The 24821-nt window shown below is 40.5% G+C and overlaps 1 protein-coding gene across 4 annotated transcripts in view; it reads left to right on the top strand.

The window, feature by feature from the left end:
• The window catches only part of KLHL3 (kelch like family member 3), a 116782-nt gene that overhangs the window by 16357 nt on the left and 75604 nt on the right, over nucleotides 1–24821 (top strand). For 3 of the 4 annotated variants that reach the window (XM_059917156.1, XM_059917155.1, XM_059917157.1), the window contains one exon: nucleotides 11345–11451. In XM_059917156.1, coding sequence (XP_059773139.1) covers nucleotides 11345–11451 — 107 coding nt within the window. Of the gene's footprint in view, nucleotides 1–5436; nucleotides 5498–11344; nucleotides 11452–24821 lie in introns of those variants that run through there. The other variant, XM_059917158.1, reaches the window with a different exon arrangement.

Raw genomic sequence — 24821 nt, 5'->3', positions numbered from 1 at the left:
GTTCAATCCTATCAAAATTCCAATGGCATTTTCCACAGAAATAGAAAAAACAATCCTAAAATTTGTATGGAACCACAAAAGACCCTAAATAGCCAAAGCAATCTTGTAAAAGAAGAGCAAAGTTTGGAGACATCACACTCTCTGATTTCAAACTACAGTTGGCCCTTGAACAACATGGGTTTGAACTACAAGGGTCCACTTACCTGGATTTTTGTCATTAACTGCTCTTGTACTACACTATCTGTGGTTGGTTGAATCCTGGATGTGGAATTGTGAATATGGAAAAGTTATACGTGGATTTTCGACTGCATGGGGAAGGAGGAGTTTGCTCCCCTAACCCCCATGTTGTTCAGGGGTCAACTGTATATGACAAAACTATGGTAATCAGAACAGTATGGTATAGACATATAGACCAGTGGAACAGAATTGAGATCCCAGAAATAAACCCACATGTATATGGTCAACTACTATTTACAGAGGAACCAAGAATACTTAATGGGGAAAAGATAGTCTTTCATCAAATGGTGTTAGGATAACTGGACATCCACATGTGAAAGAATGACATTGGACTCCTATCTTACACCACTCACAAAAATTAACTCAAAATGGATTAAAGACCTAAATGTTAAGACCTGAAACCATAAAACTCCTGGAAGAAAACAGGGGAAAAAAAGAAACAAGTGGGACTTCATCAAACTGAAAAGCTCCTTCACAGCAAAGGAAATCATCAACAAAATGAAAAGGCAACCTATGAAAGGGAGAAAATACTGGCAAACCATAAATCTTATGAAGGGTTAATATCCAAAACACATAAGGAATGCTTAGAACTCAGTAGAAAAAAATGATTAAAAATGGGCAAAGGACCTGAATAAACATTTTTGCAAAGAAGATACCCAAATGGCCAACAGGTGCATGGAAAGGGGATCAACATCACTAATCATCAGGGAAATTCAAATCAAAATCACAATGAGGTATCACCTCACACCTGTTAGAATGGCTATTATCAAACAAACAAACAAAAACAGACAAACAAATAAAAGCACACAAGAGATAACAAGTGCTTGTGAGGCCGTGGAGAAAAGGGAACCCTTGTGCGCTATTGGTAGGAATGTAAATTGGTACAGCCACCATGGAAAACAATATGGAGGTTCCTCAAAAAATTAAAAATTGATCTGTGGGCTTCCCTGGTGGTGCAGTGGTTAAGAATCTGCCTGCCACTGCAAGGGACATGGGTTCGATCCCTGGTCCGGGAAGATCCCACATGCTGCGGAGCAACTGAACCCATGCACCACAACTACTGAGCCTGCACTCTAGAGCCCGTGAGCCACAACTACTGAAGCCCGTGTGCCACAACTACTGAAGCCTGTGCGCCTAGAGCCCGTGCTCCGCAACAAGAGAAGCCACTGCAGTGAGAAGCCTGCACACCGCAACAAAGAGTAGCCCCCGCTCTAAGCAACTAGAGAAAACCCACATGCAGCAGCGAAGACCCAATGCAGCCAAAAATTAAATAAATGAAAAAAAAATTGATCTGCTATACAATGTAGCAATCACACTTCTGGGCATATATCTGAAGGAAATGAAATCACTATCTCGAAGAGATATTTGCACTCCCATGTTCATTGCAGCATTATTCACAGTAGCCAAGACATGAACACAGCCTAAGTGTTGGTCAGTGGATGAATGGATAAAGAAGATGTGGTATATATACACAATGGAATATTATTCAGCCATAAAAAAGAGGAAATCCTGTCATTTGCAACAACATGGATGAACCTCGAGGGCACTGTATTCAGTGAAGTAAGTCAGACAGAGAAAGACAAAGACTGTATGATCTCATTTATATGTGAAATCTAAAAAAGCCAAACTCACAGAAAGAGAATAGGTTAGTGGTTGTCAGGGACTGGGGGTTGTGGGAAATGGGAGATGTTGGTCAGAGGGTACAAACCTCCAGTTTTAAGAGGAATAAGTTCTGGGGATCTAATGTACAATGTGGTGACTATAGTTAGCAGTACTGTATTGCATACTTGAAAGTTGCTAAGAAAGTAGATCTTAAGTGTTCTCACCACAAAAAATAAATGGTAACTATGTGAGATGATAGATGTATTACCTTATTGTGGTAATTATTTCACAATATATATCAAATCATCACATTATATGCTTTAAACTTACACAATGTTATATGTCAATTATAGCTCAATAAAACTGGGGGAAAAAGACTGCCTGGTTTAGCCAACTGTACTAACTGCTTAAAGGTAGAGCTCAGGAAATAGATATGCACACAGAATTCCCCCAACCCTCACTTTATATTATTAGCATTTTTTCTTTTTCTTAAATATCTAAAAAAAATCCCGTAATGTCTGTTCCTTCTTTTGCAAGTTACCACATTTTTGCATCTTTCCTGAAAAGCATCAACTTGGATTTAACCTCCTCCAACAGTCCTGCTGCTTCTCTTTTGTATAAGTCAGCGTTTGCCAAGGCTGTTCTGAGGAACATTTCCTCAAGATGCTCTGTGGGGAAAAAAGAGATCTGTAACAAAATGAGTTTGAAAAATGCTATATAAAACTGCTATACCCACCCCCCGAGATTCATAATATATTTAGGCATATTAAAATCTCTGAGAAGTCATACAATAAACTTGTCTAACTGAGGGTTTCCCACATGGTTTTGAATCCTCTTCGGTTGTTGTTGTTTTGTGTAGACCGAGTGTTCTGTGAAACTTATTTTGGAAAACACTGGTCCTTTGCTGAAATTTAAGTGAATAATCTTTGTATGAGTCAGGGTTTTTCAGAGAAACAGAACCAATAATATATCTATTTATATATCTATTATTATTATATTATTTATATATATGTATTGCTTCTGTTTCTCTGGAAAACCAGATATATAGACACAGATATGTAAGAGGAGATTTATTATAGGAGTTAACTCACATGATTGTGGAGGACGAGAATTGCCACAATCTGCTGTCTACAAGCTGGAGAACCAGGAAAGCCAGTGGTATAATTCAGTCCAAATTTGAAGGCCTGAGAAACAAGAGCCAGTGGAGTATGTCTTGCGGTCCAAAGGCCCAAGAACCAAGAGCTTCGGTGTCTGAGGGCAGGAGAAGATGGCCAGTACAGCTCAAGAAGAGAAAGAGAGAATTCACCCTTCCTCCACCTTTTTGTTCTATTCAAGCCCTCTGTGGATTGGATGATGCCCACCTACATTGGTGAAAGATCTTCTTTTCTCAGTCTACCAGTTCAAAGGCTAATCTCTTCTAGAGAAACCTTTGCAGACACACCCACAAATAATATTTTATCAGCTATCATCTGGGCATCACTTAGCCTGGTTAAGTTGACATATAATATTAAGCGTCACAGTCTTGTTCTTCCTCTTTTTGATTTTTTCAAATGGACCACAATCTGTTTATGTTTTGGTTGGGAAAATTTTAGTTCAGGTTTAGGCATGGATTTCCCTTTCGTTTTTCTTTTAATTTAAACCCTTGAAATTTTTCTTTAAAAATTTGTAAATTTTGTAAATTTTTTGTAAAAAGAATATATTATAGAACATTTAAAAAATACAGGTGAGCAAAAAGTCAGAGTGCTAACCATTGTTAACCCTTAGGAGATCTTTTTTTTTCTTTAAAATATATGTCTCAACCAGATTTTTTTTCCTATGGGTGATTTTTATTTTTGTTTTATTTTTATTTTTTTAAAAAATATTTTAATTTTATTGGAGTACAGTTGATTTACAATGTTGTGTTAGTTTCAGGTGTACAGCAAAGTGATTCAGTTATACATATACATATATTCATTCTTTTTTAGATTCTTTTCTCATATAGGTTATCACAGAATATTAGGTAGAGTACCCTGTGCTATATACAGTAGGTCCTTGTTTATCTGTCTTATATATAGTAGTGTACGTGTTCAACCAGATTTTTATTCTTAACATTATGTTGAACAAATTTTTTATGTTACTGTTCTACAACTTCATTTTAAGTGGATGAATGATATTCTATTTTTGTTCTTTTTAAAACAGTTCCCTGTTGTTGGATGTCTAGGTTTTCCAATCCCTCAAATAAATAACACCTGCAGTGGTTATGTGTGGCGCAGTATAACACAGTGGTCACAAGCATAGACTCTGGAACCAGGCAGCCTGGTTTCAAATCTTGGCTCCAGTGCTGACTAGCTGTGAACCTGGGCAAGTTCATTAATATCCCCAACCTCACTTTTGTCAACCATTAAATGAGGCTAATAATAGTTCCAGTCTTGCTGGCTTGTTAAGAGGATTAATAAGTTAAGTGCTTAGAACAGTGACAGCACATATATTACTGTTGTTAAGTACTTGTGCATATTTACAATTATTTCTATAGAATTAATTCCTAGAAGTAGAATTGCTAATTTAAACAGCATGTTGCATAATAATAATAACAATAGCTATTCCTTAGATATTTTATGAGTCCTTGGACATAGTGAACATTCTGTGTTAGCTGTCATTATGATGGTGATTTTTTTAAAAAGATGTCTTTATTTATTTATTTAATTTATCTTTGGCTGCGTCGGGTCTTAGTTGCGGCACGCGGGATCTTTTGTTGCGGTTGTGGTGCGCGGGCTTCCCTCTAGTTGTGGTGTGCAGGTTTTCTCTTCTCTAGTTGTGGCGTGCAGGCTCCAGGGCACCTGGGCTCTGTAGTTTGTGGCACGTGGGCTCTAGTTGAGGCGCGCGAGCTCAGTAGTTGTGACACGCAGGCCTAGTTGCCCCGTGGCATGTGGGATCCTAGTTCCCCGACCAGGGATCGACCCCACGTCCCCTGCATAGCAAGGCGGATTCTTTACCACTGGACCACCAGGGAGGTCCCCTGATGGTGATTTTTTGCTTCAGGAATATGGCAGTAGGTGAGACAAAGTCTTGCCCTCAATCTTGCTTGCGTTCTAGTGGTGTTCAAAGACTATATCAAATTCTAAGGTATTTAAATGGCTAACTTAAAAAACTAGAGCGGAATGGGAGAGGCAGGGAGAGAAAGGGGGCCTGAATAGACACTTTATTGATTTGGGTGAGTTTAATGGGAACTGGAGAGAGGCATACTTTGTTTTGATGAAGGCCAGGGTGAAGCACCTTGCCATTCAGGACTCAGGCTAATGAAATGTTACCTGATATTCCAGGGACCTAGGGTTATTTCTTGCATTATTTTCACATTCCCCTCCCTCAATTTTAAGCTATTTTAGTTCAAGCACACATGTTCTTTGCAATTTATGAATCACACAATTCACGTGTTTCCTATTCTTTATACTTGCATTGTAAAAAATGGGCTGCTGACATGGTAACCAACCAGCTTTCCTCCTTTTGTACTTCCTCGCTCTGCTCTGGTCAGACCAACAGCTGCTTCTGGGCAGTAGAGCCCTAATGGCTCTTTGTCTCCTGACTTACCAGCCAACCAGCAAGTGGGCACGTGGTCCTTGTTGGAATAGCACCCCCTCATCAGGCCTGAAAAGGAGCGACAATCTTCTATCTTATCTTTACGGTTTGAATCTCTCATTTCTCCACTGCAAAAAGTTCTCTGCTTCATCTTTTTTTCTTAGATTGTTTTCCAGTATGGCTTTATTACTAGTAACGAGCCATTTTAGCACACTGCTTTTTGTTTTTCTTTTCTTTTCTTTTTTTAGCCTTTAAAATTTTTATTCCTTCTTGCTTTTAGTATAACTTTTTAAAACTCAAGCATAGTTGATTTACAATATTGTGTTAGTTTCAAGTGTACAGCATACTGATACATTTTTTTCAGATTATATTCCAGTATAGATTATTACAGGATATTGAGTATAATTTCCTGTGCTGTACAGTAAATCTTTGTTGCTTATCTCTTTTCTGAATAGTAGTTTATATCTTTTAATACCATACTCCTAATTTGCCCCTCCCCCCTCCCCTTTGGTAACCATAAATTTGATTTCTATGTCTGTGAGTCTGTTTCTGTTTTGTATATACATTCATTTGTATTATTTTTTAGATTTCATATGTAAGTGATATAGTATTTGTCTTTCTCTGTCTGACTTATTTCACTAAGCGTAGTATTCTCTAGGTCCATCCATGTTGCTGCAAATGGAGATTTCTCATTCTTTTTTATTGCTGGGTAATATTCCATTGTGTGTGTGTGTGTGTGTGTGTGTGTGTGTGTGTGTGTATCACATCTTCTTAAGCCAATCATCTGGACACTTGGGTTGCTTACATGTCTTGGCTATTGTGAATACTGCTGCTATGAACATTGGGGTGCATATATCTTTTTGATTTAGAATTTTCATTTTTTGCAGATGTATATGCTGTTTTTCTTTTTTTGGTAACAGCTTCATCAAGATATAATTCATATACCATACAATTCACCCATTTACAGTGTACAATTTAATGGCTTTTATTATATTCACAGAATTGGGCAACCATCAGTCAGTTTTAGAATATTTTCATCACCCTGTATACTTTAGCAGTAATCCCCCAGTTATCCCTATTCACTCACCCCCCCAGTACTAGACAACCACTAATCTACTTTCTGTCTTTATGATTTGCCTATTTTGGAATCATATAATGTGTCTTTTGTGACTAACATTTTTTACTTAGCATAATGTTTTCAAGGTTCATTCATGCTGTAGCATGTCTCAGTATTTCATTCCTTTTTATTGCTGAATAATATTTCATTGTATGGATATACAGATTTGAGGCCATTTGGATATTATGAGTAATGCTGCTGTGAACATTCAGGTACAAGTTTTTGTGTGGATGAATGTTTTATTTCTCTTGGGAGTGGGATTCCTGGGTCAAATAACAACTCTGTGTTTAACCTTTTGAGGAACTGTCAGACTGTTTTCCACAGCAGCTGTACCACTTTACATTTCTATCAGCAGTGTATGAAGGTTCCAGTTTCTCCATATCCTCATCAACACTTGTTATTTTCTGTGTTTTTGATTATAACCATCCTAGTATGTGTGAGGAGTTATCCCATTGTGGTTTTGATTTACATTTCTCTGATGACTAATGATGTTGAGCACCTTTTCATGTGATCATTGGCCATTTCTGTATCTTATTTGGAGAATGTCTATTAAGATACTTTGCCTATTTTAAATTGGGTTATATGTCTACTTATTATTGAGTTGTAAAGTTTCAAGTTCTTTATGTATTCTAGATACAAGCCTCTTATCAGACATATGATTTACAAAGTTTTTCTTTCATTATGTAGGTTTTCTTCTCATTTTCCTGATGTCCTGAAGCACAAAAGTTGTAAACTTTGATGTCTAATGTATCTTTTTTTTTTTGTTTGTGCTTTTGGTGTCCTAGCTAACAAACCACTGCCTAATCCAAAGTCATGAAGATTTACCCCAATGTCTCTTCTAAGAGTTTTATAGTTTTAGCTCTTACATTTAGGTCTTTGATCCATTTTGAGTTAATTTTTGTGTATGGTGTGAGGTAGGGGTCCAACTTCATTCTTTTGCATGTGGATATCCAGTTATCCTAGCAGCATTTGTTGAAAAGATTATTCTCTCCCAATTGAATGGTCTTAGCATCCTTTTCAGAAATCAATTAACTGTGAATGTGAGGGTTTATTTTAAACTCTCAATTCTATTCTGTTGATCTATGTATCTATCCTTGTGCTATTACTACACTGTCTTTAGCTTTGTAGTGTTTTGAAAGTGGAAAACCTGAGTTCTTCAACTCTGTTCTTTTTCAAGATTGTTTTGGCCATTCTAGGTCCCTTGCATTTACATTTGAATTTTAGGCTCAGCTTGTCACTTTCTGCAAAGAAGCCAGCTGGGAGTTTGATAGAAATTGTATTGGATCTGTAGAACACTTTGGGGGAGAATTGCCATCTTAACAGTATTAATCTTCCAATTCATGAACACTGGAGATCTTTCCACTTATTTAAGTCTTCTTTAATTTTCTTCAATTGTGTTTTATAGTTTTAGGGTATAGGTTTTGAATTTTTTTGTTAAATTTATTCCTAAAGTATTTTATTCTTTTTGATGCTATTGTAAATGGAATTTTTAAAATATCATTTTTGGATTGTTCACTGCAAGTGTACAGAAACACAGTTGATTTTTGTATATTGATCTTGTATTCTGCAACCTCCTTATACTCATTTATTTACTTTAGTAGTTTTTTAGTGGATTCCTTGGGATTTTATATGTACAAGATCATGTCATTTGTGAATAGAGATAGTTTTATTTCTTTCTTTCCAACTTGGATGCCTTTTATTTCATTTCCTTGCCTAATTGCCCTGGCTAGCCACCCTAATGTTATCTTACTTATCAGCAGTATTTGGTACAATTGATCATTCCTTCCTTTTTGTAGCCCTCTCTTTACTTGGCTTCTTGGACATCACACTCTTTTGCTTTTCCTCCTATCCCACTGGCTGTTTTCTCATCTCTTTTGTTGGCTCTTCCCCTTTCCCCCAACTTCTTAACCATTTTCCACCTCTGAAATCCAGACCCTAGTATCCACTTGCCTACTTGACAGCCCCACTTAGATGTCCAAAAGGCAGCTCAAATTTACCATGTCCAAAACTTACTCTAATCTTGATTGAAGTATTTTGTGGAAAAAAGGAAAAAAAGAAATAAATATTTACTGAATGTTTACTATTAGTGCTATTCATTATCTTGTTTACAACACATGTCAATTCTATGATACTCAGGGGACATGAACCCTGGTCAGTTTGATTCCAGGGCCTGAGCTCCTTCCTGACAGCTCTACTCTATTTCCTACAAATCATAGTGTGTATAGCCCTACTTTTCTCTCCTCAAGACTGTCCTTTGGAGTAGTGTATGATACTTCAGAAAAAAGGATCTCACAGGATCTCTGGTAATTGGAATTAGAAGTGCTTGTGAGCCATGCAGTGCTTGCAGAGCTGCCTCTTCCCTTTTCCCTGCATAGTGGAGACTGAGATGTCTCCAGTGTGTAGACAGGCTTTCCCACCACCTGGGAAAGCCTACCTTGACTTTGTGGCAAGTTTTTCTTGGTCAGTCTCCCAGGTTAGAGTTTCTCTGGCCTTGAGATACACTTCCCACCTATCAGAACTGCTCTCATTTATTTGCTTGACTGGATTCTCCATCTTTATTCTTCATTCCTTCTTGTCTCTTTCCCATTTGTTCAAGAATTATCAGCTCTTCTGGGTTTGTGTAAGATATCCCACTTTGACATTTGCTTGCCCATCACCTGGCACTGAAAATTTGCTCAGCATTTCTGACGCATCTGTGTCAACACTTTTCTTATTAAAATACTGGTTACCAAAAAAAATTACTTGTACTTTTAAATAGCAGTGATAACTCTATTTTCTCCCCCAAATCTTTAATAGAAGTGGAAATGTCCAAGGTGAGTCTATACTGTTGGGAATACATTTTTACAATATATTTTATCCATATTTAAACAAGCCTATTCTCAAGTGGCATCTGCAATCTCATTTGGTCCCCACGGTATATGTCCCAAGGCAGCTAAGAAAGACGAGAAAATTGATGGGGTCAATTTGTACATGTTCTTGTAACCTGTTGGGGCAGAGCCAGTTCTGTTCCCAGTTGAGCTGGTTTGTTCTGATAAAGTTCGTGTGTAGGGTGTGCTGTTCACTGCAGGATGAGGTCCCACCCCCAGGTTTTGCGTCTTGGGGCTCAGAGGTCTCACCCTTCCCAGAAGCCCCCTCACTGGTACCTTATTCCATATGCTGAACCTTTCCTGATCACCTTTCCCCATTGGAGATAACCTAGCTACTGTTTTTTTCCCATTCTAAGTGTCAACCAATCATGAGGCATTATGGTACTGTACCTGGAGTCAGAACTAGATTCAAGACTAAGGCTTCTGTGGCTTTGGGCCACCTCTCTGAGCTTCATACATAGGGTGATTTCTAAGGGCATTTGTGGTTCTAGCCTTCTCAGGCTTTATGACTCTATTTCTCTGAGAAGTGAACCTGGACTAATGTCTGAATAGTTGGCAATGGTTTAATATGCTATACCAGGGAGGGCAAATATGTAGCTTCTCTTCCATCTATTAACCATGATGTACTCATTATATTTATCTCATCACTGTCACGTGGAACCCAGTCATGACCTCAGACTTCTCAATCCAGTATAGTGTGCTAAGTAACCACTACCAGTGGATCACAGTTGAAATGTGTTTATCCTCCCTGTCTTCCCTCCCACTTCTAGTGCTTCAGTCTAAAGCAGGGACTAGTGGTGACCAAGATACTGTAGAAGTTAGGAGCATGGGTTCTTGGGTTCAGCTGCTTATATTCAAATCCTGAATCCACTGCTCCCTTTCTGTATGACCTTGGGAAAGTTACTTAACTTCTCTGGGCCTCAGTTTCCTTTTTTAGTAATATGGGACATAACAGTAGTCATACTTCATAGGGTTGTAGAGAGGATTAAATGAAATAATACGTATTTTAAAAAGTGCTTAGAACAGTGCCTGGCACATGTAACTCAAAAAATGTTGACTATTGTATTGATAATAGCCATGATAAGAACTTGAAAGGCTGGTAGAGGGAAAATTCTTGGATTGATAGGGCTTGTGGTACCCTTTCAGTCTTCAAAGTAGTCAAATATTCATTCTGTCTCTGAGTGTGGATTGATCCTATTTAAAATTTCATTCCTTTATTCATTTATTTAGTAAAAGTTTAGGGCCTACTGTGTGCTATACATGCAACCGGGTGTCTAGGAAATAACAGTAAACAAGTCCTTTTTAAAGTTCATAGTGTATGGGGGTGACAAACAAGTAAAAATGTAGTTATAGTTTTCTTAATAATTGCAGTAATTGGAGTTTGCCCAGGGTCTTTAGGGAGTACTGTGTGTACTGGCGGAGTCTTTTTGATGTTAGTGTTAAACCTGGGTGGGAAGAAATATACTTGAGTCCTCCAGATCTGGCTGGCCTCTTACCAGTGTTTCACAGGCAGTGGATTCCTTGGGGAAGAGTTAGTACCTGTTCTAGCTGGTGGCACACCTCAGTGGCGTGCTCATGCTCCTTGGCATTCATTCAGTTACTCAACTAACAGCCCAAAGCTTTTCCCACTGCTCCTTGAGCTGCTATCCCCCTGTCTCAGTCATAGCTGGTAGAGTTGTGGAGCAGAGGTGTGAAGACAAATGAAGGAGCCCTGAATTTGCAGCTACATAGTAGTTAGATCTCTACAGAGTTGAGTGCCTTAGGAAAGCATGAATGTGGGGTTTATTAGGGACTTGGAAAAGTTAATGAGTCCATCTCCCTGCCTAACTTAAGATATGGTAGGTCTGTATGACAGCTGTGGGTGTTGATATTATGGAATGTGGAGGCTGGGGGAGAAAAAATACCCTTGTGTGGCTGGGGGTGGGAGTTGGTGCTGTGACCCATCCTTTCTCCCACTGGTGTCTTGCAGCAAACAGCTATTGTGTGACGTGGTGATTGTGGCAGAAGATGTTGAGATAGAAGCCCACCGTGTGGTCCTGGCAGCCTGCAGCCCCTACTTCTGTGCGATGTTCACAGGTATGGTGAGGGGCAAACAATAACCCATGGTTGTGGGGCTGCAGCCCCACTGGGAGAATATTGAGGGTGGTGGCATGAGAGGGGGGAGGAAAGAAGGCTGTGACGCCCACCCTGAGGAGCTCCTGTGTGCCAGATTCTTTGCTTTGCACCATGGAGATGCAAAGCACCATGACAGGCCCTCAGCCAGGCCAGTCAAGCATGCAGTCCCTATTGCAGTTAACTCTGAGGAAAAAATGTAGAATCATATAGTCCATGAATTCTCAGACTTTGTCATGCATCATAATCACGTCAGGGAGCCTGTTAGAAATGTAGACTCTTGGCTTCATCCCCAGGCTTCTGAGCTGTCATTTTGCAGATGGGGGGCCCTGAGGCTGAGAGAAAGGAAGGGACTTGCCTGAGGTCACACGGTGAATGAGTGGAACTTGGCTTCTGGATGCCTGGCCCAGGGCTGGCTGGCCTAGCTGGCCCACATCTTATTATTCCTTAGCTGTTCTTTCCAGGCAGGGACCTTGAGTCTCCTCTAGCCTTTATAGGAATGCGGTAGAGTTGGCAGAAGTGATGGTGGGGCTTGGGGTGGGGAGAGTAAGACAGAGGTATATTCACCATCTGCATTCAGTTTCAGTACCTTTGCCAACTTTCCAGGGAGTCCCTGTTTCCTGGACATGCCAAATAGCCTTGTCCAACTATTGCACGTGTATTATTTCTGAGACTGAATTCCCTGAAACCCATGGGCTGAGCTTCTTGTCTGCAATATCTCGCAGCACCTCCCCTGAGCCAGGTGCAGGCAGTGCTGTATCCATCACTGCTGACTGAAAGCCAGCTGGATGATGTCAGGTGTCTCTTCCACACACTCATCTGTACCCTGTGCTTCCTCTGATTGTGGTCACTATCACTCTGCACTCTCATCTGTTTCCTGGTGTTTGCGGTGGTCATGCTCTGGGGTCTCATGTACCTGCTGCTTCTCACCCTGTAGTTTACATATCAAATGTTGCCTCCTCTCTGACCACCCGAGCCATAGTTCCCCACTAGGTCTCTTCCTATTCCATAACTTGACTCTATTTTTTTCATAACATTTATCACTGTCTGAAAATCACATTGGTTGGTTGTTTATACATTTTTTACCTGTGTCTCCTTACTGGAGTATCAGTTCCATGAAGACAGGGATCTTGTTTGTTTCTGTACCCTGAGTACCTGGTACATAATAGGACTAAAATATTGTTTTAATGAACAAAATGTCTCCCACCCTTGATTGTGAACTTTGGGTGCTTGCGGATTATGTCTTATGTCTTGTCACTGTTGAATCCTTAGCGCCCACCCCAGGGCCTGATGTTTAGGAGAGTGAATAAGTGAAGGTTGAATGAATGAATGTGGGGTTGCTAAGGATGGGTGAGTGCAGGCACATCATTGCTGAATAGGCTCTTGCCCTTTTCCTAATACAGTACACAGCCTGTGCTGGGCAGGAGTGGTTCTTGGTGCGACGGGAAGTACTTAGCACTTGCGTTTGGAGAGTTCCTCACATGTATGTCCCCCTTGGCTCATCATGTGAAGGACCTGGCCTCAACTTGGAGCAGTGCTTTTGCTAAGTGGACCAAGCCACACTTACCTCACTTTGAGCCTTGGACCAGGAATTCCACAGTGCAGCCTGGAAAACCAGCTAATTGCACTACCTGGAAATTTTGAGCCACATTCTCTTTGGAGTAGCCTCAAACTCTAGCAGTAAGGTTTTATTTCTTTTTTTGTCCTTGTCCTTCATCCATCTCTCTTTCTTTTAAAATAATTTATCTTGTCTACAATAGTTATTTAGCTGCAACTTCAGTAAATAGCTCTGCCAGTCATTCTTCTCTGTTTGTGTGGTTTGGAAAGTCCAGAGTTGAGAGAGGAGTCTATTTGGAATTACAATAAATTGTACTGTTGGCTCCACTTTTTGCTAATGAACTTGCCTCTGGGGGTAGTGGAAGTGCCTAAGCAAAACAAGGTGACTTTAAAAAGGGAGAGAAAAGGTGCTTCTGGATCAGGTCTTGGATTCTAGTAATTGAAGGGAAGAGGGAATCAAGAGAAGAAAGCAGTCTAATGTGTTGCCCAGCCCAAGCTTTCCATTGAATCTGGTTACCATTCATTCTTCCATCCTTCCTTCCATCCATCCATCCATTCATCCATCATCTCTGTCTGCCCATCCATCCACCCACCCACCCACCTACCTATCCATCTACTCATCCAAACACTATTCACATATGTTCATTGCAGAATAAAAATTAGAAAATGTGGGCAAGCAAAAAAAATACATGTAATACATTTACTCTTGTGATAGCTTATGCTTCTCTTTAATATTACTACTTATCTCATTACTTCCTCACTGTCTGATTTGCCTGGTCAGTCATAAACTTTATGAGGGTAAAAACTGTACCTTTTAAATTCACTGCTATGTCCCTGCTGCTTAGCGTGATCTTACATACAGTAGGTGCTCAATGAAAATTTGCTTAATTGAACTTAGCGCTATATTGTCAATATATTTTCATGGCAATGAAATCACATCTACATCATTATTTTAATGGCCTCATAAGATTCCATCATATGTATCTGAATTGAAAATCCATTTCCTTACTGGCTGGAAATTATAGTTCTTTCTAATATTTTGCTATTATAAATAATGCTAAAATGGGCATCCTTGCAACTTAGTCTTTACTTACATTCCTGATTATTTCCTTAGATCCCTAGAATAAGAAATACTTGGTTAAAGTGTGTGCACATTTTGAATTCTTGTGAGACACGTGCCTCAATTCCACAACACTTCGAACAGTTGTACCAGCTTATGCTTCCATCGGCAGTATATCAGATTCGTGTATTTTCTGAGGCCCCTTGGTTTTGCTTAAACCTTGGTAAACAGGTACAAAAAAAAAAGTAACATTGCAAAATTTTGTTCTAATTATCAGGTCAGCTTCAAAATGCATAAAATTAGTAATGAAAAGGCCCAGCTGACTCTCGTTGAGTCCATTTCTATCAGCATGTTTAAGGCCCCAAAGAAAAGGAAATACATGTGACTTTCTTCTGACTTGAGTGGTGTGATTAAGATCTTTTACTGAGGCTTAAAGTGTTTTTATTTCTTTGTCCTCTGAGTTCATATTGCCCAAATGTCCTGTGATGGGTCCAAATACCAGCTCCACTCCTTGACCATATCCTTCCCAGAATAACTTGTAATAAATGTGAAACTGAGGTCTGAGTGCCCACAGGAGAGTGTCCAAAGGCAGCCAACCTGTGAGAAGATCTGGGATGGGCAGTCACCTGAGTTGCTCTCCACTCCTTCAGCATAGTGTGATTGGAGAGGCCAGAAGGGCTGGTCTTGTCCTTCTGTTCCCTGCGAGTATGGAATTCTTAAGATTCCCCTTGACCCCATCCTCCCCATCTAGCACCTCCATCCCAGGGGAAGATAATTTCCCCAAAAAAGCCCAGTCAGTTTCTTTTCCCTCTTTTTATCATGCCCTTTACTATGGGTTCTGTGTACTATAGTATTTGTACTCCATATGGATCCCTTCATGTCATCCAAAACTTTGAAAACACCCATTTTATGGTGTTAAAAGAACCAAGTTCTAAAGAATATGTGGGCTAAGTGTCTTAGGCTCATCACCATGGCTAAAAGACATTTGAACTCCATCCCAAAAGAAGCCCTGGGAGTGAGCTGTCCCATCTTCTGGTTCTGTTGTGCTACATGCAGAGGCTGATTAAATTGGCTTTGTTTTTTTATTTTTTATTTGTTTTTATTTTTCTATTTATTTAGGCTCCGCTGGGTCTTCATTGCGGCATATGGATCTTTTAGTTGTGGCATGCGGACTTTTAGTTGTGGCATGGGGACTTCTTAGTTGCAGCATGCAGACTCCTAGTTGCAGCATGTGAACTCTTAGTTGTGGCATGCATGCGGCATCTAGTTCCCCGACTAGGGATTGAACCCGGGCCCCGTGCATTGGGAGCACAGAGTCTTACCCACTGGACCACCAGGGAAGCCCCGGCTTTGTTTTTATAAAGAAAAGTTACTGTCCAGTTTTTATTAGATGTAGGCTGATATTCAACTGGTGTCTTCGAATATATGGTGAACAGAAATAGGGAGGAGAGTCAGGAATGTGCTGGAGGTAAGAGGCAAGGGGCTTGGAATGTGAGCACCAACTAGCCGCAAGCAGAAAAATGAGAGCCTGGCTCTCTTACCTCCAGGCATGCACTCATCCCATAGAACCATTGTTTCACCCTTTCTTTATGCCTGACTCTGCCAGGCCCTGGCCCATGTTTGTGTTCTGAGTGTTTGTATGATGTATTGATGTCTTTGAAGATCTTTGCATAACATGCAGTTTAGCAAGACTTAATCCAAGGCAGTGGGGCAGGGAAGGAGGGAGCCCTAGGGAGTAGAATCCTTTCTTTGTATAAAGAGGGCCTTGAAAATTAGTCAGAGTAGATAGGGTCTGGTTTCTGAGGGTTTTGCTTCTAAGGAAATGGTGAATTTTTTCAAGAATTGATTTGGATGTAGTTCAATATAGGCCTTTGTAGTGTCTAGGAAAAGAGACCACTATTCAGACACCCACCAGCACCCATTAAGGTGCAACTGATTTGACCAAGGTGATCTGCGGTAGACTTGTCTGGACTTGGAGTAGCTCAGCCTTGAAATTTAGATCATCATTGGAGAGGATCACTGGTAAGAAATGTTTTATGAATGTTCATAGAGGAGGTTTGGAGTTACTGATGCAGTGGCCTCTTTGCTAAGGATTAAACACAGGGGTGGTAATGCCACCTTGCATTGGGAGATGGTGTGGTGTCTTGGAAAGGGCTTTGGAGCCATCGTGACCTGACTCCAGCACCTGATAGGTTTGTAGGGAATTCACTTAACCTCTGTGATCCTGTTTTCCTGTTTATGAGACTGGAATAATAACAATAAAACAATAATAACAATAACCAGGGAACAGATACAGGTAAGGGAAATAAGCCACCCAATATAGAATAGGTAATTAATAAAGTTTACTCTTATTATGTGTAGAGCACATCATAGTTCACAGAGCTCATGTGGATGTGTGGGGTGGCTCTGATACCAGCTGCCCTGATGGTGGTTAGGGTTGATAAGAAACATCTCTGTTTCATATCAGGAAGGCATTTCCTTCCTGACTTGGTGCTCCATGTGCCTCTAGCTGAGCAGAAAGACCTTTCCAAGTGGAGGAAGGACAACATTCCAGGGAGGTTGGGTGCTGGGGTGATATCCATCATTGCAGCTCTGCTGAATCCTGCTGCCACAGTTCTCAGACTCTCATTATCTCCTTTGACTCTCACATAGCCTTGGCTTAAAGGCAGGGCCGGGAATGTCCTTACTTTACAGGAGACAGAGGTCAGCCTTTTGCAGTTAAATGGCATAGGCTGCTCACCTGCAGGAGGTTTAGCTGGGATTCAGGGAGGTGACAGGGTATTTCTTTTTCTCATGTGATGTTAACATGTGACATTGGTCTCAGCTTTAGCCAAATGAGTTGGCAACCCAGATATTAGGACTTAGACAGATGAAGGTTAGCGGTAAGAGAGTTTAATAACCATCTTAACACCCATGCAGGATCACTGTGCAAAGGATAAGGACCTTCTGTTTTCTTTTTACCCAGATCATGAAACTAAATTAAAACAGTAAGGATTCAGCTGAGGAGTGAGGAGGAGTTCCATAACACAAGGCTTCCTGAATGCACTTTTTCTTCCCTTTGCCATACAACTTTGTAGGGGTGGTTGGTGGTCTATGTCTGGTTCTTCAGAAAGACTTCGCAGCCACTCTACCATTCCTTTCTCACTCTTGAGGCTTCTTTGGCTGAATAATAGGGTTGGGTTTATACCAGTGATCTGGAGGATGAGCCAGTGATTTTATAGCCTTCCTAAGTCTTCTGTGATGGTGAAAGGTTTTCCCTCCTGGCTGCTCAAGATGCACCTCCTCCCTCCTGTTCCCCCTTGGGCAATCTTCCACCTAAAAAGAGCTCTGTTATGTATGTGGTGTGCTTGCTAGTTGAGAACCATGACTTGCTTTCCTGGGCTCTTTATTGTTCTTGGAGACTTCTAGGTGCAAGGTCTTAAAGTAGAGCCTGAGGATTTAAAGAAGTTCAAGATACAGACCCTTAGTCCAGGCTGCCATCATCTTTCACCTGATTTACTGCAGCAGCCTTCTAATTGGTCAACCTGCCTCCTATTTTGTTCCCTCACCCCCAACCCATTTTCTATGCTGTAGCTTTAGTAATCTTTCCAAAATAAAAAATCTAATGTATCCCTTACTTGCTTAAAGTCTGTCAAGGGCTCCCCATTGCCCTTAGGATGAAGTCTAAACTTCTCAGCATGGCCCACAAGGCCCTCAAGTGGTCCAGACCCTGCTTGTATCTCCAGCCTCCTCTCCCCCTTCCTCCCTTTTCATGTTGTGCTTCTGCCAGACTCAACTTCTTATGGTTCCAGAATAGGTCATGTTCTTTCTTACCTCTGGACCTTTACGTACACTGTTCTATCTGCCTGGAATAGTCTTCCCTCATACTCACTGCTCTTCTGAACAACCATGACTCCTCCAGATCTCATGTTAGATCAGTGGTTCTTAACCATTATGAATCAGTCTGATGAAAACAATGGATTCTTTCCACAAAAAATAGTAAATGTGTGCTCCTGCGTGCTCATCATTTTGCATACAATTCAGGGTATAGGCTTCCCTGCTTAAGAACCTTTTAAGCTGAACCTCCTTTTCTAGCATTTAACATACTTTGTAATTGTTGGTTTACTTATCCCTCTTTCTACTAGACTGAGCTCCATGAGGGCAGGGAACATGATTTGTTCACCACTGTCCTCTGTGCCTTGCCCATGGGGACTGTTTGATACATGTTTGTTGAGTGAATGAATGAACAAATATCTCCCCTTGAGTAGATCATGATCTATCTGGAAGAACAGGATATGGTGTTAACAGAGGACAAAAGATGTGCAACAAACAGACATCTTCTTTTTTTTTCTTTCTTTAATTCAAGTATAGTTGCTGTACAATATTATATAAGTTACAGGTGTACAATATAGTGATTCACAATTTTTAAAGGTTATGCTCCATTTATGGTTATTATAAAATATTGACTGGGCTTTCTGGTGGCGCAGTGGTTAAGCATAGACCTGCCAGTGCAGGGCACATGGGTTCGAGCCCTGGTCCGGGAAGATCCCACATGCTGCGGAGCAACTCAGCCCATGTGCCACAACCACTGAGCCTGTGCTCTAGAGCCTGCATGCTACAACTACTGAAGCCCGCGTGCCTAGAGCCCGTGCTCCGCAACAAGAGAAGCCACTGCAATGAGAAGCCCACACACTGCACCGAAAGTAGCCCCTGCTCGTTGCAACTAGAGAAAGCCCACGCGCAACAACAAGGATCATACACCATGATCAAGTGGGGTTTATCCCAGGAATGCAAGGATTCTTCAATATACGCAAATCAATCAACGTGATACACGATATTAACAAATTGAAGGAGAAAAACCATATGATCATCTCAATAGATGCAGAGAAAGCTTTCGACAAAATTCAACACCCATTTATGATAAAAGCCCTGCAGAAAGTAGGCATAGAGGGAACTTTCCTCAACATAATAAAGGCCATATATGACAAACCCACAGCCAACATTGTCCTCAATGGTGAAAAACTGAAACCATTTCCACTAAGATCAGGAACAAGACAAGGTTGCCCACTCTCACCACTATTATTCAACATAGTTTTGGAAGTTTTAGCCACAGCAATCAGAGAAGAAAAAGAAATAAAAGGAATCCAAATCGGAAAAGAAGAAGTAAAGCTGTCACTGATGCAGATGACATGATACTATACATAGAGAATCCTAAAGATGCTACCAGAAAACTACTAGAGCTAATCAATGAACTTGGTAAAGTAGCAGGATACAAAATTAATCCACAGAAATCTCTTGCATTCCTATACACTAATGATGAAAACTCTGAAAGTGAAATTAAGAAAACACTCCCATTTACCACTGCAACAAAAAGAATAAAATATCTAGGAATAAACCTACCTAAGGAGACAAAAGACCTGTATGCAGAAAATTATAAGACACTGATGAAAGAAATTAAAGATGATACAAATAAATGGAGAGATATACCATGTTCTTGGATTGGAAGAATCAACATTGTGAAAATGACTCTACTACCCAAAGCAATCTACAGATTCAATGCAATCCCTATCAAACTACCACTGGCATTTTTCACAGAACTAGAACAAAAAATTTCACAATTTGTATGGAAACACAAAAGACCCCGAATAGCCAAAGCAATCTTGAGAAAGAAAAATGGAGCTGGAGGAATCAGGCTCCCAGACTTCAGACTATACTACAAAGCTACAGTAATCAAGACAGTATGGTACTGGCACAAAAACAGAAATATAGATCAATGGAACAGGATACAAAGCCCAGAGATAAACCCACGCACATATGGTCACCTTATCTTTGATAAAGGAGGCAAGCATATGCAGTGGAGAAAAGACAGCCTCTTCAATAAGTGGTGCTGGGAAAACTGGACAGGTACATGTAAAAGTATGAAATTAGAACACTCCCTAACACCATACACAAAAATAAACTCAAAATGGACTAAAGACCTAAATGTAAGGCCAGACACTATCAAACTCTTAGAGGAAAACATAGGCAGAACACTCTTTGACATAAATCACAGCAAGATCCTTTTTGACCCAGCTCCTAGAGAAATGGAAGTAAAAACAAAAATAAACAAATGGGACCTAATGAAACTTAAAAGCTTTTGCACAGCAAAGGAAACCATAAACAAGACCAAAAGACAACCCTCAGAATGGGAGAAAATATTTGCAAAGGAAGCAACTGACAAAGGATTAATCTCCAAAATTTACAAGCAGCTCATGCAGCTCAATATCAAAAAAACAAACAACCCAATCCAAAAATGGGCAGAAGACCTAAATAGACATTTCTCCAAAGAAGATATACAGATTGCCAACAAACACATGAAAGAATGCTCAACATCATTAATCATTAAAGAAATGCAAATCAAAACTACAATGAGATATCATCTCACACCAGTCAGAATGGCCATCATCAGAAAATCTAGAAACAATAAATGCTGGAGAGGGTGTGGAGAAAAGGGAACCCTCTTGCACTGTTGGTGGGAATGTAAATTGATACAGCCACTATGGAGAACAGTATGGAGGTTCCTTAAAAAACTAAAAGTAGAACTACCATATGACCCAGCAATCCCACTACTAGGCATATACCCTGAGAAAACCATAATTTAAAAAGAGTCATGTACCAAAATGTTCATTGCAGCTCTATTTATAATAGCCAGGACATGGAAGCAACCTAAGTGTCCATCCACAGATGAATGGATAAAGAAGATGTGGCACATATATACAATGGAATATTCCTCAGCCATAAAAAGAAACGAAATTGAGTTATTTGCAGTGAGGTGGATGGAGTTAGAGTCTGTCATACAGAGTGAAGTAAGTCAGAAAGAGAAAAACAAATACAGTATGCTAACACATATATATGGAATCTAAGGAAAAAAAAAAAAGGTCATGAAGAACCTAGTGGCAAGACGGGAATAAAGACACAGACCTACTAGAGAATGGACTTGAGGATATGGGGAAGGGGAAGGGTAAGCTGTGACCAAGTGAGAGAGTGGCATGGACATATATACACTACCAAACATAAAATAGATAGCTAGTGGGAAGCAGCTGCATAGCACAGGGAGATCAGCTCTGTGCTTTGTGACCACCTAGAGGGGTGGGATAAGGAGGGTGTAGGAGGGAGGGAGATGCAAGAGGGAAGAGATATGGGAACATATGTATATGTATAACTGATTCACTTTGTTATAAAGCAGAAACTAACACACCATTGTAAAGCAATTACACTCCAATAAAGATGTTAAAAAAAAGAAGACCCAATGCAGCCAAAATAAATAAATAAATACAAAATAAATAAATAAAATATTGACTGTATTCCCTGTGTTGTACAATATATCCTTGTAGCTTATTTTATACCTAATAGTTTGTACCTCTTCATCTCCTACCCTATATTGCCCCTCCCCACTTCCTTCTCCCCAGTAGTAACCACTAGTTTGTTCTCTATATCTGTGAGTCTGCTTCTTTTTTGTTGTATTCACTAATTTGTTGTATTTTTTAGATTTCACATATAAGTGATGTCAAACAGAATTTGTCTTTGTCTGACTTATTTCACTTAGTATAATACCCTCCAAGTCCATCCATGTTGCTGCAAATGGCAAAATTTCATTCTTTTTAATGGCTGAGTAGTATTCCATTGTGTATATAAACCACATCTTCTTTATCCACTCATCTGTTGATTGACGCTTTGGTTGCTTCCATATCTTGGCAATTGTAAATAATGTTGCTGTGAACATTGGGATGCATGTATCTTTTCAAATTAGTGTTTTGGGTTTTTTTTTTTTTTTTTCTTTGCTGTCTACCAAGGAATGGAATTCCTGGGTCATATGGTAGTTCTATTTTTAGTTTTTTGAGGAATCTCCCTACTGTTTTCCACAGTGGCTGCACCAGTTTACCTTCCCACCAACAGTGGTAGGAGGGTTCCCTTTTCTCCACATTCTCGCCAGCATTTGTTATTTGTGTTCTTTTTGATGATAGCCATCCTGACAGGTGTGAGGTGATACCGCATTGTGGTTTTGATTTGCATTTCACTGATGATTAGTGATGTTGAACATCTTTTCATGTGCCTGTTGGCCATCTGCATTTCCTCTTTTCTGAAAGTTCAGAGTCTGAAGTGGCTGGGCTGGGCCTCTTGAGAAAAACCAGCAGAACAGGTCTCTTGGGTTGACCTTGAATAGAGAAGGACTTATTGGCCTTATGTTCTGTTCTCTAGAAATATTTGTCAATGTAACAGAGGTGAGTGAAGGAGTAAGAATGACCAAGCCTTTGATGATTTCTCCCTCTTTAGAATTATCAGAGTCTGTGGACTTATGAGATGTCAAAAGAAAGCCTCTGTTCTTTCTTTCTTTCCCTGTACCAACAAATATTTTTTCAGTGCTTGTTATATGTCATGCACTTTGTTAGGTGTTGAGGACAAGATCCCATCTCTCTTCGTTCTTGCTTACTGGGTAATAAGTATAAGTTTGCTCAGAATTTGGACATAGGCTTTGTTTGGGAATACTTTTACCAAAGCTATTAGTTAGGGTCAGGTTTAAACTATAGAGGGATTTATTAGAAATGACATGAGGTCTAGAGTTAGGCCACGGTTCAGATCCCGGACCTGCCTCTTACTAGCTGTGTGCAAGTGCCTCTTGATATGCCAGTTCTATAATTTGTAAAATGGAAGTAATATCTAGTACCTCCTGGGGTCGTTGCAAGGACTAAATGAAATAATGTGTGTAAACCCTGAGGGCCTGCATGTAGTAGCAACTATTATTACTGCCACTTTCAGGGTTTGTTTAAACTGATGTCTTAGTTTGGTGCAGTGATTTCGACTGGTTCATAGAGATATTAAATTGCATTTTATGAGTCCTTATGATTTATATAGGTCTCCAATTTCCTATAAGGTAAATTTCTCAGAAAATACATGTCTTTGAGGCCCTAGGTTTTTTTTTTTTTTTTTCCTTGCTTGTTGGAGTTTTAAGTACTTAATGTAGAAATTAGAAACTTTTGATTCACATAAAGAAGCAAGAAAAAAAATCTCCCCAAATCCCACCATCTAGAAAACTGTGTCTTAATGTTTTTTGGACATTTGAGACTGATGAAAATGATTTGTTCATCCCCCTCAGAAAATCAAACTTTTGCCCACATATACAAATGTTTTCATGCAATTTCAGGAGTTTCCATTTGTTTACCCCCAAGTTACAAAACCCTAAGCTGACTCCCAAGCTCTAATTCCATAGAGAGAAAGCAATCAGGCCAGGCTCTGATTTCACACTCACTAAGGGCTTCTGAGTCTCTTGGTTCTTGCAGTCAGGTTGCTGGTTGCTCTTTTTTTTCAGTCTTTTTTCTAAGGTCCAAGTTTTTTTTAAAATTAAATTTATTTATATATTTATTTATTTTTTGGGTGTTGGGTCTTTGTTGCTGTGCGTGGGCTTTCTCTAGTTGCGGCGAGCGGGGGCTACTGTTGGTTGCCATGCGTAGGCTTTTCATTGCAGTGACTTCTCTTGTAGAGGAGCACGGGCTCTAGAGCGCAGGCTCAGTAGCTGAGGTGCATGGGCTTAGTTGCCCCGCAGCATGGGGGATCTTGCCGGATCAGGGCTCGAACCCGCATACCCTGCGATGGCAGGCGGACTCTTAACCACTGCGCCACCAGGGAAGTCCCTCTAAGGTCCAAGTTCTTAAACTAAGAATTGGCTATCTTTGATGATCTTTTGCAATATAATTACCAACTGGACCTTTATTTGTGAACTTCTTAGTAGCTGTTTGGAGAGATGAATTTAACTTCTGATTTCCTTGCGTGTATGTTCTTGTTTGTCTTGGAGTAAATTCAAGAAAGAGATTGTGAGAGCCTGTTTTATAGGTAGAGCAGAAACCCACCGTCTTTTCCTGTTTCCTCTTTGCCTCTTCGTCCTGTCTCAGGGCTGTTTGTGCTGAAGCCTTTTCACTGGCTTCTACTACAGTCAGAGAGAAGAGAGAACCAACTGGGGGTCTCTGGGCTACCTGATCTGGCAGCAGTGGGAGCCGGCAACGTCTGGAATAGGTCCCCCGCCCCCACCTTTCCTCCCTATTCAGAGTCATTCATATCTAGAACTGTGTCAGGGTGGGAACTGGGGATTGGTGGAGGAATCATGTGCAGTCCATGCAGCTGGGAGGTGGGCGTCTGCAGCCCACATGCTGTACTGTACTTTATTTTCTTGGCTCCAGTGCACAGATTCCACAGAGAGAAAACCGCCCAGGCTCAGTTTTCACACTCACATAAGGACTTCGGAATCCCTGTTTCTTGTAGTCATGTTGCCCTTCATTTCAGTCTACAAAGACACATGTCTTGCCTGTCTTTTCCTTCTGAAATCAGCAGCCCTTGTTGAAGGAGCCTGGCTCTAGACAGAGCTGTGTGCTGTATAGAGAGGGCGGGCTGAAGTCAGGGGCCTCGGGGCTGCCCATGTGGTGCCACTGCTGCCCTAGTTCGCAGGCCTCTGTCTTCTCTTTTTTGGATGATTGTCAGGGCCTCCCATCTGTTCTCCCTGCCTCTGACCCAGCTTCCACCAGTGCATCCAGAATTTCATTCAGAGACACCCATCTGTTGATGTCATTCCCTCGTTTAAAACCTTTCAGTGGTGCTACTCTTAGGATAAAGTCCAAACTCATTTGCATGGTTTACTGGGCTCTGCAAGTCCTGGCCCCTATCTGCCTCTCCAGCCTCCTTCCTCTCACTGTCACCCCACGTACCAGCC

Source organism: Balaenoptera ricei, chromosome 3 (assembly GCF_028023285.1).
Source record: "Balaenoptera ricei isolate mBalRic1 chromosome 3, mBalRic1.hap2, whole genome shotgun sequence".
NCBI classification, from domain to species: Eukaryota; Metazoa; Chordata; class Mammalia; order Artiodactyla; family Balaenopteridae; genus Balaenoptera; species Balaenoptera ricei.
This window is presented reverse-complemented; position numbering and strand designations above follow the sequence as displayed.